Raw genomic sequence first — 16,876 nt, 5'->3', positions numbered from 1 at the left:
TACAGGCGAAAAAAGTCTTCTAGCCCTAATCATGACGAGAGCAATCTGGAAGCCCGATTCCATGCAGTCTGTATATTTCAGGCATGCACTCCGATGAGTTGAGACATTTTCAGACATTTTCAGCGAACAAAAAGTAAAGCAGGAGGCCGCGGAACAATATTTCTATAATTAGGGCGCTGAGCCAAAAGTTTGTGGCCAGTTTTGGTTCTGACCAGTCAAAAATCATAATCAAATGTTAGTTTTTATGTTTTGGTTTACGTTTATGAAGTGTGGGTTGTAGCCACCCCCTCCCCCCCCCTCTTTACCCTGACCCCTCCGGTTCCGCGGCCTCCGTGAAGTGACATCAGTTGGAATACAGAGGCAACTGATTGACCAATATTACTTATCATGCTATAGTAGTTCTAAAGTTACCCACGAAACAAAATCATATCATCATCATTTTCCTTCGGAGATAAAAGAAATCATCTTAAAGTTTTGCCATGTTTTCCATCATAATGGTAGACATTACCGTCATTCGAACCATGCTTAGATAACAATAATCTTGTCTCTAAAATTATTTGTACAATCTGCTCGCTTACAATAAACATGTACTTAAATTTCGAAACCTATATCAGTTGGTGAAAATAATAATGGGAGATGAAAAATTTGAGTTATGTTATTTGTATATTTGTAGGGCCCCGGCTATAAGCAGTCTTGCTTCTTAGGGGTCCTGACCATTAAGAAACTTGTAACCTGTTATATTTTGAATTTGTTGTATTATGTTATTCTTGTAAATATTTTGATGTCTTTTTAATGGTCAATAAATTGAATTGAATTGAATTGAGTTCGCTTTCATCTTTATTGAAATACTTTATTGAAATCATACTCTGATGCCGTATCGAAGTTCTGAAACGAATGTGATGTAAGATTTGATGGAAATTTGAAAATGGCTCGAAGGCACTAACTTGTGCTAGAATGAATCTCCTAAGTAATATCCCCAACTCTTGGCGTGTAAGGTTTCATTTCTTTATCTATAATGATACAAAAATTGCGTGCAGATATTATGTTTGTTCGTGTTATTTACACTAGCAATCGGTTTCATGAGTAATGATAACATGCGTCATCAATAAATTCATATTTAATCTACGGTATCAAACCCCCCCCCCCTCTCTCTCTCTCTCTCTCTCATGCTCGATCTGTTTTTCCATAATCTATTATTACTTTCCATCCTTTTCATTTCTTTTCTTATTTATTTCCTTACTTTGCTTTATTCCCTTTCTTTCACCTTTAATCGCTTCCTTTCTTTTCTCTCTAAAGAGGTGGTCCGGGATGAAAATGTTTATAATTAAATAAATAAAGCAAGATTCACAGAGCCATTTGCTGAAAATTTATTGGATAACAAATAACGAAGTTATTTAATTTTAAAGTTTATCAATATTTTGTTTTTAAAAAAAGTAAGTTATATGCACATCCATGAATATTCATTAGGTGCGCTGATGATGTCACATCCACACTTTCCTTTTTCAAATGTTATTACCTGAAATCATTTTTTTTTCTTCATTTGTTCATACATAAGTGTAAATGATGTGTCTCCATTATGATAAAATAAGTTGCGGCAATAATAACTAATGCAAATAATCAATTGTCAATCCATTTGTTTTAGTTCTTGGTAGAACATTTTTGAATAAACTCAATTTCATATAATAAAATACAAAAGAACAAGGGTGGGGGGTTTGACATTATCAGCCCACCTAATGAATTTTCATAAAAAAGACATACCTAGAACTGTTTCATCGGAATAATGCAAATCTTTCAATTTCAATAACTTCGTAATTTGCTATCCGATTTTGATCAAATTTTCAGCATTTTGCTTTGTGAATTTTACTCTATTTATTGAGATATAAATATCTCCAGCCTGGACCGTCTCTTTAATCCCCACTCCTTTATTTGACAATTCATACGCCTTTTTTCTTTCCTTACCGTATTCCATTCATCTAATTTTCATTAAATACGCATTATTAGAGTACTTTTCACTTTGTTCATTGAATTCAATTATTCCTGATGATAATCCGAAATAAAAGTTTCATAATTAAATTGACGTCATGGCTCTATAAGCGGATTTTATTTGTTCCCTTGTATATTCGCATAGATGTGGTTTTACTTGATTATTTTATATAATTTCTTCACTTATTCGTTTTTTTAATGTTGTATAGATATATTTGCAAATAGTGCATCTATAGCAGTGACCATGTACATTGTGTTATGCGCATTGACATATATTGTTTAATCCATTGCCATATATACAGCAAAAGAATTGGTTTTAAAAAGTGTATTGGTATAGATGTTTCTATGATGATTTTAATTTATTGCAGTCTTAATCATAATTTATCTAATTTCCTTGACTATTTGACGACTTTTAGTCATTCACATATATGATATTTATATGATATATATATATATATATATACATATATATATATATATATATATATATATATATATATATATATATATATATATATATATATATATATATATATATATATATATATACAAATGTGTCAAGTTATACATGTACAACAGCTTTGGCAACTCTTTTATTCAAATATTGTGTGAAAGAAATGAATGAAGAGAACAATGGTAGGCGTAGCTTAAATCAAGTCTCCCAGAGCTATCTACCTTTGGAAAAATTGGTGATGCCGAAAAAAGTCTCTGCCGGGAATATATATATTTGTGTGTGGGGGGGATGTCGGGGTGTGCGTGTGTGTGTGTATGAATATGATATTGCTAAGAAGACCAAAATTTGAGTAGATATTTAAATCAATGTTGTGGTCAAAATCAGGAGGTCATAAAGTTCATTACATTCATGAAAATATCTCACATTCGCAACAATTATAGATCAATGATGTTAAAGGGATAACTTTAACTTTAGATGGTTCGTGTTTGCTATGAAAGGACAAGAGCATCTCAACAAAATGTTGATTCAAATAAAACGAGAAACATCCATCCAGGCCTGTCATAATCGGTTGAAAATAAGAAAGCTGTGACATTATTTAAGTGTCGCTAAATTTGACAAAATAGTTACATGTACAAATTATTGTACATCCTTGTCAGTATGTAAATGAGGGGAATGATGACATCACTCATTAACTATTTCCTTTTATTATCTGATTACAGGTATATTTTCTCCTCATTGTCTAACTTGTAGAATTACCATTGTTATAACACTTTTTGGGTTCCGCCGAGTTGGTCCTTAATATCTCAATCTGTGAAAATGAGATATTGTACAATCCAAACAATGAATAAAAAAAGAAATATTGAGTGATGGACATCATCGACTTTCTCATATTCATGTCAATGAGTTGTGCATACATCTGTTTTGTGAAATTTCATGACTTTCTTTTTGTATATTCATGGTTTATTTGTTCCAAAAATAACAATACACATTTTGCAGCCAATGGCTGAAAAAAATGTGTTTACAAACGGTTCACAAATAGATTTTTAAAAATTACATTTTCAAAATAATGCATGTATTAGACCTCGTAGACTTCAGAAAAATCGTTGATCAATGTTGGGCCGACATAGATATATTCAGACAAATGGAAAAGGCGATTAAAGTTTGATAAATTGAAGAGAGTTGTTTAATTAATCATACATTCTTTCCGTTAGATCAATCATTATTTGCTGCAAATCGCTCAAAAGAAAGCCTGTAAAATATGCGAGCGCAAAACGCGAGTTTAAGTCTTTTAATATTTCATTATTCAAACTTGAAAATCGAACATTCTCTGCAATTCTTATGATCATAATCAAGATGCGTACAATACGAGCGCGAAAAGGGACCTCCCGGACAAATTGATTAAGTGATGTCAGCCTGACACTTGCACGATTTTGTGTCACGCATTGGCACGACTCAAGTCGTGCCAGTGCGCAAACTAGTCGTGAACTGGCGTGAAGTGTGCGTAAACACGTCGTGACATGTCGTGACTGCGTGCCATGTCGGGACGAGAATTTTGAGATGTTCAAAATTTTGGTCACGACAAAATTTAGCGACCGGGTCGTGAACTATGCGCAAACTGTTCGTGAACTCGTCGGGACGACGCGGGAGGATGCGTGGCAGTGCGCGCCATGCCACGACTGTCACGAATGGTTCACGAACAGCTCACGTTGTGTTCACGAATAGTTCAGCACGACACCGTCCGAATAGCGCAAACTCGTCGTGCCAATGCGAGAAGTGCGTAAACTATGCATGAACTCGTCATGCCAGTTCGTGTCAATGTGAAAACTGACGGGCACGCATTCATGAACTTTTTGTGAACTCGTCGTGAACTTGTCGTGAACAATGCGTGAACAAGTCGTAAAACAGTGCGGGAGCCTCCCAGTTCGTGCCCCAAAATGGCACGACTTGCCACGATAAAATCGTGGCCAAAAGTCGTGCAAGTGTCAGCCTGGCTTGAGTTATACAAAAGGTGAACATTTCTTCATCTGACTTTAAATGTAGAAGTTTGCGGTTTCATAAAAATCTACTTTTTATAATAGTTGTTACATAATAATGTATGAGTGTAAGGATCTTTTGGAATGGGACTACTGAACAGGAAAGAATACGAAAAAAGAGAAATTTCTTGACCGTTTAATAATAAAATAATAAACATAAATCTGTATAGCGCAGCTTTTATATGAATAAATTCAGATGTGCTTGTTCAGAGTTATTTTACTTCATTCTATGTGTACACAGCAATTATAAAGATATGTTTTCGATTTCGATTTGAAGATAGTAAGAGATGGAAAACTTCAGTCTTATGTCAATTGGCAGGCTATTTTATTTAGGGGCAGCAAGTGCAAATGCGCGATCGCCCAATGTGATTTTTGTTTTGTGAAAGGGGATCAATAACTTCGTTATCAATAATGATTGGGAAAATGAGATGACGCGTTTTGCCCCGGAAAATGCTTTTTCTGCATTTAAGTATGGGGGATGGTCGATCCAGGATTAGGGAGAAAAGAGAGGTTATATTGATTTCACATTTTGAAGCATCTTCAGTTCATAATGACAAAGAATTTTTTTTTTTGTAATTCATATCTGGATCACATAAAGATGTGGGAAAATGGGCTAGATGCTACCAAATAGTCCCATGACCGATAAATACAAAAGGAAAGAAGCGGGGAACGTGAAATATTGAATAATTTTCTTGATGTTGAATAAATTACTATCTAAAACGTTTTTTCATAGGTCTCACCCGTCCCCCCCCTCTCTCTCTCCCAACTGTAGTGTTTCACCGTACACAATTTGTTTGCCCCCTCAAAACGTTCGACCTTCATCTATATAGAAAGTGATTTAAGATCTCGCAAGAAATGAAGATCGTCCTAAAAGGGATTAGTCATTTTAGGATATACTGGGATAGAACGGATAAATGATTAGTGGGAAGAACTGAGGAGGAAAATATTACTATGAGTAGTAGCAGTAGTAGTAGTACTACTACTAGTAGTAGTAGTAGTAGTATTAGTAGTAGTAGTAGTCACGGTAGTAGTAGTAGTAGTAGTAGTAGTATAGTAGTAGTAGTAGTAGTAGTAGTAGTAGTAGTAGTAGTAGTAGTAGTAGTAGTAGTAGTAGTCAAGGGCGCCGGAAGCGGGGGGGGGGGGCAGGGGGGCACTTGCCCCCCCCCCCCCAAGAAAATTTGGGGGGGGGGCAAAACGAGATTTTGCCCCCCCCCCCCATGTGCCATCCTAAAAGTAGAAAAATGATATTATTCAAGGACAAAAGTAAACGATGAAGGCACTTTTCTGCCTAAGAATTGTCATTTCTTTTGTCAAAAATGAAAAAATTTCGCCCCTGACGGGGCAATTACACATCTTAGTAAGATTTGCGTCTTTTGACGAACATGTCCCTCTGTGAAACATACCTTTGATAAGCCCCTTTTCCATCTTATTACAGTGTGATAACGTTTAACCTTTTAAACCCCCATTCCACAGAGAACAAGACCGCTGGAAGACCTTTGAAAGACCATGAAATTTGGTTGATCTTTCAGAGGTCTCTCAATGAACCTACAATGGTCTTTGAGGTCTTGTCCTGACCAATCTTTCAGTGGTCTTCGTGGTCTTCATGGGCTCCAAAACTTTTTGAAACGGTTCAAAACAGTCTTACAGTGGTCTTACAGGAAAATTGTCTTTCAGTGGTCTTTCAGCAGTCTTTCATCGGTCTTTCGATGAACTTTCAAAGGTCTTCATAGTCTTTCATTGATCTTTCGGCAGTCTCTCAAGATTTTTGCGGAGATCACTGTAAGACTCATGAGAGATTATTGAAAGATCATTGAAAGACCCTTGAAAGACCCGGCAAAGTCCATGGAAAGAATTCGGAAAGATCACTTATTGCATAAAAGATCTCTGAAAGACCATTGAAAGATCTCGAGAGGACTAGTCTAAGACCAGTACGACAAGAAATATCCATCAGTCTTCAGAGTTCTTTGAGGGGTCTTGAGCCATTCCACAGAGATGACAAATTTCATTGATCTTGAAAACCGCTGTAAGACCTCACCAATTTTAAGTCTTTCAGAAAGTTTCAGTGGTCTTTCAATGGTCTCCGTTCTGTGGAATGGGAGCCTATATAAAATGAATACATTTCAGACTAAAAAATTTTCATGCTGGCTGTGTCGGCTAACAAACAAGCGGTCGCCCAGAAACGCTCAGACATGGGTGGTGTTTCATCAATATTTTCGTCCGACAAGTTGTAATATCTGATAACTTTCCTGTATTCTGATTGGTTGAGAAGCATGCACTGTCGGATAAAACAGGACTTGTCGGATAAAACGTCCTACAAGTCCTTTCATGAAACGCTCCCCGGACCCGATATCACCAACGCGCGTTCACGCTAGTTACTCGAGCAACATATGGAATCTGGAAATAGCTGTAAAACCGAAAAGTTTAAAGAGTTATAGAGGATTGAGTAGTTGCTTATTGGATAAATGAGAAGATGCTAGCTTGAGTCGGCGAATGGAGGGTAGAGCAGGAGTACTCATTTATCAACTAATCAAGCCTCTTCTTCAACCTTTTCTGGTTTACTGTCTTTATCAGGACTACGCTCGTTTGAAAAAAAAAATACTCGACTATCAACTGTCTACTTCCTCCTATCAATCTCACTTCTTCCTCTATCCACTTTTTTTTTCGAAAACTCCACATGGTGTATATACCGTCAACCACATCCGCTGTTGGAATGTTATTGTTTTCTTCTAAATAATGTTACATAATGTACACTATGAACTGCCGTAGTTTGTTAGTTCATGATTATTTACAAATGAATATTCCCTGGAATTTGATATTCATCATTTCCTAGTTATGGTCACATTTTCCCCAGAAAATATGTAAAGAAAAAAGAAGATTTTGAAGGGGTCATCCAAAAGTGCTTCCCAGCCATACAAAACATGCCAAAGGAAACACATAAATCGAGTAATGTTTTAAATTTTCAGAAAAGTTTTAAATTGTTAGACAATAATTAAGCAGGTCATATTTATTTTTCCTCCAGTTACAAAATATTAATCGTTTTGCCTATGCATGGATAATCAGGGACTCTCTCCAATGCTGAGGTCAGAAATGATTTAAATAGAATGGGGATTTAAGCGCTAATCGTCGTCTGCCACGTCAGAGCAGTATGACATTTTGAATTTAGAAAGACATTCATTAGAATGTATTTGTTTCTGTTGTTACGCTTCTTATACTTAATACACTACTTGAAACTTATGATAATTGTGCTATCTCGTGTCGTCCGTGTATGTAAATGTACATAAATAAATATTTCTGAAAGGATATTGCATGAAAAATGTAATTTCCGGTATTTTGAGTCAATATAAGCGTATTACGTAATTTAATTGATCAGACACGAAAACCACATTCCAAATTAAGCGATCGTTTTGCGCGTAGATTTCATAGGTTCTCATAAACTCTGAGTATAGTCTTTCGTAGTGAATTCTATGTTTAATTCTCAAGAAATTTATTTTTGAATTCTCTTAGAAACGTAACTTTTAAACTCGATTTTTACACAAAGTCCTTACCGTGGGGGGGGTCCCACGCCCTCTCCCCCTCGATCGCTTCGGTATCTCACGCTGTCAAAAATATTGTGCCCCCTTCGGGATTTTGCCCCCCCAAAACTGAAAGTGTTCCGGCGCGCCTGGTAGTAGTAGTAGTAGTAGTAGTAGTAGTAGTAGTGGGAGCTTGGCTGTCCTGTTACTGGTGGAAATTGTAAAAATGTTCAAATTATTTCTAGTTTTTATAAGAGGTTTAATTGAGAAGTTGTCATAAACATTTTAAGGTTATACTGGTTCGAGAGGATGTTTAGAGGTTATATATACTTTTTTGAAAGAAATCTGAGAGAGGGTGAAATTGACAAAAATAATTGAATGGGGTATAAATTTGACAAATGTATAATACTTGTTTAAGGTAGGTTTAAAAACCTGTGGTCACGCGTGTACAAGGGCGTGGGGGGGGGCAAAACGAGATTTTGTCCCCTCCCCCAATGTGCCCCTCTAAAAGTAGAAAAATTATATTATTTAAGGACAAAAGTAAACGATGAAGACACTTTTCTGCCTAAGAATTGTCATTTCCATTGTCAAAAATGAAAAAATTTCGCCCCTGACGGGGCAAATACACATCATAGTAAGCCTTGCGTCTTTTGACGAATATGCCCCTCTGTGAAACATACCTTTGATAAGCCCCTTTTCCATCTTATTACAGTGTGATAACGTTTAACCTTTTAATGAAAACATTTCAGACTAAAACCGAATGAAAGTGGTTCACCAATGCTGTGTCGGCTAACAAACGCGCGGTCGCACAGAAACGCTCGGACCGGGGTGGTGTTTCATCAATATTTTCGTCCGACAAGTTGTCAGATCTGACAACTTTCCTGTATTCTGATAGGTTGAGAAGCATTGTTACCATAGCAACTGTCGGATAAAACAGGACTTGGCGGATAAAACGTCCGACAAGTCCTTTTATGAAATGTTCCCCGGACCCGATATCACCAACGCGCGTGAGCGCTAGTTACTCGAGCAACATATGGAATATAAAAATAGCTGTAAAACCGAAAAGTTTAAAGAGTTATAGAGGCTTGAGTAGTTGCTTATTGGATAAATGAGAAGATGCTAGCTTGAGTCGGCCAATGGAGTGCGCAGAGCAGGAGTACCCATCTATCAACTAATCAAGCCTCTTCAAGTCTTTAACCTTTTCTGGTTTACTGTCTTTATCAGGACTATACGCTCATTTGAACAAAAAAATTACTTGACTATCAACTGTCCACTTCCTCCTATCAATTTCACTTCTTCCTCTATCCACTTATTCGAAAACTCCACATGGTGTACCGTCAACCACATCCGCTATTGGAATGCAATTGTTTTCTTCTAAATAATGTTACATAATGTACACTATGAACTGCCGTAGTTTGTTAATTCATGATTATTTACAAATTAATATTTCTTGGAATTTGATATTCATCATTTCCTAGTTATGGTCACATTTTCCCCAGAAAATATGTAAAGAAAAAAGAAGATTTTGAAGGGGTCATCCAAAAGTGCTTCCCAGCCATACAAAACATGCCAAAGGAAACACATCAATCGAGTAATGTTTTAAATTTTCAGAAAAGTTTAAATTGTTAGACAATAATTAAGCAGGTCATAATTTTTTTTCCTCCAGTTACAAAATATGAAACGTTTTGCCTATGCATGGATAATCAGGGACTGACTATCTTCAATGCTGAAATGATTTGCATAAAATGGGGATTTAAGTGCTTATCGACGTCTGCCACGTCAGAACAGTATGACATTTTGAATTTGAAAAGACATTCATTAGAATGTATGTTGTTTCTGTTGTTACGCTTCTTCTGCTTAATACACTCTTGAAACTTATGATGATTGTGCTCTCTCGCGTCGTCCGTGTATGTAACTACATGAATAAACATTTCTGAAAGGATAATGCATGAAAAATGTAATTTCTGGTATTTTGAGTCAATATAAGCGTATTACGTAATTTAATTGATCAGACACAAAAACCACATTTTGCGCGTAGATTTTATAGGTTCTCATAAACTCTGAGTATAGTCTTTCGTAGTGAATTCTATGTTTAATTCTCAAGAAATTTATTTTTGAATTCTCTTAGAAACGCAACGTTTATACTCCATTTTTACACAAAGTCCTTACGGGGGTCCAACCCCCTCTCCCGCTCGAACGCTTCGGTATCTCACGCTGTCAAATATATTGTGCCCCCTTCGGGATTTTGCCCCCCCCCCAAAAAAAAAAAAAAAAAAAAAACTGAAAGTGTTCCGGCGCGCCTGCGCGTGTATATAGCAATATATTTCAGTGACTCCCCCCCCCCCTCCCTAGAAAGAGGAGGAGGCTGAGGGGATGGAAGAAGTCGGAACTGAGGGGGTATCCGGGGGGGTGATGATCATAATCACGGTTGGGTGTTGGGGCACAGAGAATGAACGCCCTCTATTGTTCAATTTTAAGGAATTTACCGCCAATCATATCTAACGTTGAAAATCTGAACTGGATGCGAAGGTTTGCCCAATAAAAGCACTTACGTCAATTAATCATGCCTCGGGAGATTATTACCTTGCAGCTTGGACAATGTGGCAACCAGAGTAAGTTTTTTTAATCGTGACTGTAATTAAAACGATAGATGATGTTTCTTTTAATGAATTGTGTTGTGCCGCCTAGATATAGATCTACTTTGGTCCCAGACGCTTATTACCACGTTAGTCATGTTAGTTATTAAATAACGGGTGGAGCTAAGGTGAGGCACCCAATCATGTCCCACTCACACAACATGCGAGGTTAGTAATACTAACCTCGCACAACGCATGTGATTTCCTAGTGGACTTTGACGTTTTCATTCATCACACGAATGTGAGGGAATAAAACACGCCAAACCTTTCAATATATCTCCACTATGTCATGTTAATCTTGATCGTATTTATGATTTAAAGATTTTAAGATCATTTTAAAAAGGAATTAGAAATTATTTATAAAAGTGTTTTTATCGCTTACTCCAAATATCAACCAGGATACTCTGTTCGATCCGTCCTTAGTTATCCTTAATACTGTGGTGGAAATTGCGCAAACAACAATCAAAATTAAATTTTTCCTATTGAACATTCTCGATTCAACTCAAGTCGTCGGCACATAAATCATAATAAGAAATTGTACCAAAAATCAATAGGTTGCATCTCATGTATATGGCCATGCGTTTTATGTTGGGCCCGCAAACATGGCAAATAGGTGGTATCGTTACATTTGCACGACAAGCACAGAAATAATTAATGGTATAAAACTTGAAATACATGTGCTACATGGGTATATTTGGTATCATATTAAAGGGAATCTTTATACCAATTACTTGAAAGAAAAAGAAATACTTGAGATTACTTCATTTACTAGTAATTTTCAATTATGTAACATCAATTAGCCATTTTTGCATGGTGGTAGACGAGGGGAGCATGACGAGGGGAGCATAAATTTTCATTTCATTAAGAAACTAAATGTGTAACATCACAGTACCTAAATGGCCATGCGTTTTGAGTTGGGCCCATTTCCGTTACAACTCAAATTTTCTTCGAAAATCGCACCATTTTATAAAATTGTATTTTTTTCTTATGTTTGACATCCTTTACCCATAAAACTATATATATTCTGAAAGGAAATTGTCTGAGGAATTCAAAAATGCAATCAGAAAAGGCATAGGGTAATGTCATAAAAAGTTAAAGGTCAAAATATGTGGAAAACTGTGAAAAAAACATACTTCCCAATAAATCTGAGAATCAGATAAACTTTACACCCTATAGGGAAATAACATGCATATTTCAACTCTTTAGAGTGAGACCTTTCCAGTGATATATAACTTGTTGGGGATAACTCTACCAAAATAACTGGGCGCAATCGTCTTTTGAGACCAAATTTCACATCACAATTTTTGCGGGTTAATATGTATCAATGCTTGATTTACCCCTAAAATATTAATTAGTCTTGCCTTTAGTTGCATAAATACACTTGCAAACACTAACCAGTATATTATAATATATTTACTGTGGTTATTATGAATAAAAAATGATTTTCATTTGACTCAAATTGTGGGATTCGTCACCTCTTGGCTCAAAGACCGGTGGACCACAGGTTGACAACTGAGAGTCAGATTTAACATATAAATATAGGAAAAATGTGAATGCACAATGAAAAGTTCTCATTACTGCTTGAGCTTATTTAGAATTAGTGTAAACAAAAACAACTGACAAGTTATAAATTTTTCATTAATTAAAATTGCATAAAAGGTGTATTTATATCTATTATGTTACCAGAGTAATCTGAAGATTCTGACACAAAGTTATCACTATCAGTCTACGCTGTCAATATTGAAACCATGAGGTCATAATTATTAAAACAATAGATTGATTTATCTCTGAAGCCTTTAATTAGTTTGTGCTTTTCTAAATTTTTTTGAAATTTATGCAGCTTCTAAATTTTATTCAAGGTGTAACCCACAACTGTATTTTATCTCTCCTCATTTCCAATACATCAGACAGTCAGAATATCAATCATGTTTATTTCATGTTTTACATCAATTAATTATACTAATTACTTAGCTTAATTAGGTACCCTTTAAACTGAAAAGTTCAAATTTGACCCACTTATGATTGAAGAATAAGCTAGTGAGCCCCAAAACTATTATATATTTAAGTACTGTGATGTTACACATTTAGTTTCTTAATGAAATTAAAATTTATGCTCCCCTCGTCATGCTCCCCTCGTCTACCACTATGCAAAAATGGCCAATTGATGTTACATAATTGCTAATTACTGGTAAACGAAGTAATCTCAAGTATTTCTTTTTCTTTTAAGTAATTGGTATAAAGATTCCCTTTAATATGATACCAAATATACCCATGTAGCACATGTATTTCAAGCTTTATACCATTAATTATTACTGTGCTTGTCGTGCAAATGTAACGATACCACCTATTTGCGGGCCCAACTTAAAACGCATGGTCAAATATAAAATAGTTTTGGGGCTCACTGGCTTATTCTTCAATCATAAGTGGGTCAAATTTGAACTTTCAAGTTTATAGGATATCTAATTAAGCTAATTAGTATAATTAATTGATGCAAATCATGAAATGAACATGATTGAAATTGTGACTGTCTGATGTATAGGAAATGAGGAGAGATAAAATATAGTTGTGGGTTTACACTTCAATAAAATAAAGCTGCAAAATTTTCAAAAAGAAAAGCACAAACTAGATAAAGGCTTCAGAGATAAATCAATCTATTGTTTTAATAATCATGACCTCATGGTTTCAATATTGTCAGCGTAGACTGATAGTGATAACCTTGATGTGTCTGAATCTTCAGATTATTCTGGTAACAAAACAGATAGCAAATACACCTTTTATGCAATTTTAATGAATGAAAACTTGTTTGTTGCAATAAAACCCTCATCTGATGCTATTTACTTTTTTTCTTAATGTTACATCACACTGCGTCTATAAATCAGTAGATGACACATATTTGGCTGGCACAAAAGTGTTCAGAGAATATTTTTCCAAATTACCAAAAAAAAACTACTTGAGAATGAAACTGGTACAAAGATTAAACTAAACAGAGGCAAATGTACCCATAAAATATGTTCTATGCATTGACATTCAATTGACCCAGTACCAAGAAACCATGTCCTGCAGAATGTTAAGAGGGTGTATTTAAAATATAACACTCTAAAATAACAAAGTATTTTTTTCCAGGTGTATGGATTTATTTATAACATGTTAATTGTTTTTGTTCACACTAAGTTTGAATAAGCTAAAGCAGTAATAAGAACTTTTCATTGTGCATTCACATTTTCCTATATTTATATGTTAAACCTGACTCTCAGAACTTTGTCAACCTGTGGTCCACCGGTCTTTGAGCCGAGAGGTGACAAAGCCCAGGATTTGAGTCAAATGAAATCATTTTTTATTCATAATAACCACAGTAAATATGTTATAATATACTGGTTAGTGTTTGCAAGTTTATTTATGCAACTAAAGGCAAGACTAATTAATATTTAGGGGTAAATCAAGCATTGATACATATTTACCCAAAAAATTGTAATGTGAAATTTGGTCTTAAAAGATGATTGCGCCCAGTTATTTTGGTAGAGTTATTCCCAACAAGTTATATATCACTGGAAAGGTCTCACTCTAAAGAGTTGAAATATGCATGTTATTTCCCTATAGGGTGTTAAGTTTATCTGATTCATAGATTTATTGGGAAGTATGTTTTTTTAACAGTTTTCCACATATTTTGACCTTTAACTTTTTATGACATTACCCTATGCCTTTTCTGACTGCATTTTTGAATTCCTCAGACAATTTCCTTTCAGAATATATATACTTTTATGGGTATAGGATGTCAAACATTAGAAAAAAATACAATTGTATAAAACGTCGCGATTTTGAAGAAAAAGTTGAGGTGTAAAGGAAATGGGCCCAACTCAAAACGCATGGCCATATACTTATAGGTAAAGTACGCAATCTTTTGACAAGATGATGATGAAAGTGGATTGAACGAGCAAGAAAATAATGCTGATCGCCTAGAATGCAGCTAGCAGTCATTGGCAGTACAAGCTAGAACCGTAAACAAACCGGCTTGTGAATAGTATTGCGCGCCCTCTTTAGGCAAAAATTTATATCCACGCTGATGAAGAGGCATCTACGTGAAGATCACGAAAAAATGCTTTTATTTTATTAAAAAAAACAGCAAAGAGAAGTCAACAAACGATCCATATGGTGACAGGTTCGGTAAGTGTCATAGCACAATTAGAATTCTTAGCTATGATGTAAAGTATTTGAGCTAAAAACGTGTGAAAGATTTGTGTGTACCAGGTGCATATGAATCCTTCACACACGAGATGATTTGAAACCATGGGTGCCAATGTCCCATGGGTGCATCGCTGCCTCTGTGCAAGGTAAATTCAAGGCACTACACATTTTTCGAATAAATAAATTGGGATTATATTCATCTAAATATGTTTCTCACAATATAATTTTTTTCTTTATTTCGTCTAGATCTATGTTAATAATAGGCCCTATCCCTCTTCAGTCTCCATTGCTTTATTTTGTTGATTCCTAATTTACTAAATAAATCATAATTGCATCTTCTTCTTTTCAATCTCTATTGCTTTATTTCGTAAACTAGTACTTTTTATATAAATAAATCATCTTTTTATGTTTCTCACAACATAAAATTTGCTTTATTTCGTCTGTTTTTACTAAATAAATAAATAGGCCCTTTCCCTCTTCAGTCTCCATTGCTTTATTTCGTCAATTCCTAATTTACTAAATAAATCAGAATTGCATCTACTTTTTCAGTCCTTATTGCTTTATTTTGATGTCTACTTTTTATGCTATAATCTCTTTTCATATATATATATATATATATATTATATTATATATATACTGTATGTTTGTATGTTTCTTACAATTATTATGCTTTATTTCATCTCTCATGTTCTTACTAAATAAATCAAATTGCATCTTTCTCTTAACAGTCTCCATTGCTTTATTTCGTCAGGTAAAAAGAATGTCTTGTTTTTCCGTTAATGCCCACAATCATTGATTATAATGGCATATGAATGTCAAGATTGACTTAACCTGAATTTTGCCGGGACCGGCAGGTGCAATACACCGGGTGAACACCCTGCTCTTTGACGAATAGTGTATTGGTTTTAACGTCAGGTTGTGTTTCTCCTATACACGAGACCAACATTTGCGTCCTTTTGTCTGAGTGTCTGAGTCAGTTATTGTGTCAATGGGAAAACGTGTGGTGGAAGGAAGTCCCCATTCAGTGAGAAGCTTCGCACCGTTTCGCATCATGAACAATGGATTTCTTTTGAAAATCTTCCAACTGTGGATTCCATTAAAAGATTGCTGATATTTGAGGTGTTTCTTAAGTTGTCCCCAGTGACTTGGATGAAGATAAGGCCATATTTTTAAGTATACTTTTTTTCCACAAATTTATATTGGCTCTATTTTAAATCTGGATCAAATTTTTCTATCAAAACTCATATGGGATTTCATAAATACAAAGGGGAACATAATTAGCCACAATTTTTTTTTCTTACGCATCTCCTTATAGGAGAATCCAAACTAATGTTGTAAGTTAGAGCAATTACGGGATCGGAGTTCGGTTCGGAAGTTTTGCTCCTAAAATCGGAATCGGTTCGGATATCGGATCGGAAGATATTAAAAAACAAAAAAAATCATTAAAATTTGTATGTGGCCGGCCCGTGGACAAATGCGGCACGCTACACTGATGGCAGAATTTGTTTTGATCTCCGACAAAAGCGGAGGAAGAAGATGATGAGTTGTTTTGATCTCCGACATAATCGGAGGAAGGAAAATGAGATAATGACGTTCCAGCGCGCGACACTACTGCCGATCAACGATAGGCCTCTTCTCTACAACATCGTGGTGATGGCGGAGGTAATCGTAAACTCTTAAAGGTCGCATGACCTCCCAAAAAAGACGCATTATTATCCAGAATTGTTTTCCATGATATTCACCTTCTCTACAACATCATAGTGATGGCGGAGGTAATCGTAATCTCATAAAGGTCGCAGGACCTCCCGAAAAAGACGCATTATTATCAAGAGTTGTTTACCGTGATATTCACCTTCTCTACAACATATCACTTCGATGTTGTTTAAAGGTCGCAGGACCTCCCGAAAAAGACGCATTATTATCAAGAGTTGTTTACCATGATATTCACCTTCTCTACAACATCGTAGTGATGGCGGAGGTAATCGTAATCTCATAAAGGTCGCATGACCTCCCGAAAAAGACGCATTATTATCCAGAGTGGTTAACAATGATATTCACCTTCTCTACACCATCGTA

The 16,876-nt window shown here is 35.5% G+C and overlaps 1 protein-coding gene across 1 annotated transcript in view; it reads left to right on the top strand.

The window, feature by feature from the left end:
* Positions 1–10,476: 10,476 nt before the first annotated feature.
* LOC121426196 (tubulin gamma-1 chain) overlaps positions 10,477–16,876 on the top strand; it is a 28,937-nt gene continuing 22,537 nt past the window's right edge. The window contains exon 1 of the mRNA XM_041622402.1: positions 10,477–10,594. Within this exon, the coding sequence (XP_041478336.1) occupies positions 10,546–10,594 (49 nt within the window). The 5' untranslated portion in view covers positions 10,477–10,545. The remainder of the gene's footprint in view (positions 10,595–16,876) is intronic.

This window comes from Lytechinus variegatus, chromosome 13 (genome assembly GCF_018143015.1).
Source record: "Lytechinus variegatus isolate NC3 chromosome 13, Lvar_3.0, whole genome shotgun sequence".
Taxonomy (NCBI): Eukaryota; Metazoa; Echinodermata; class Echinoidea; order Temnopleuroida; family Toxopneustidae; genus Lytechinus; species Lytechinus variegatus.
The sequence above is the reverse complement of the archived record's forward strand: the minus strand, read 5'-3'. Positions and strand labels throughout refer to the sequence as shown.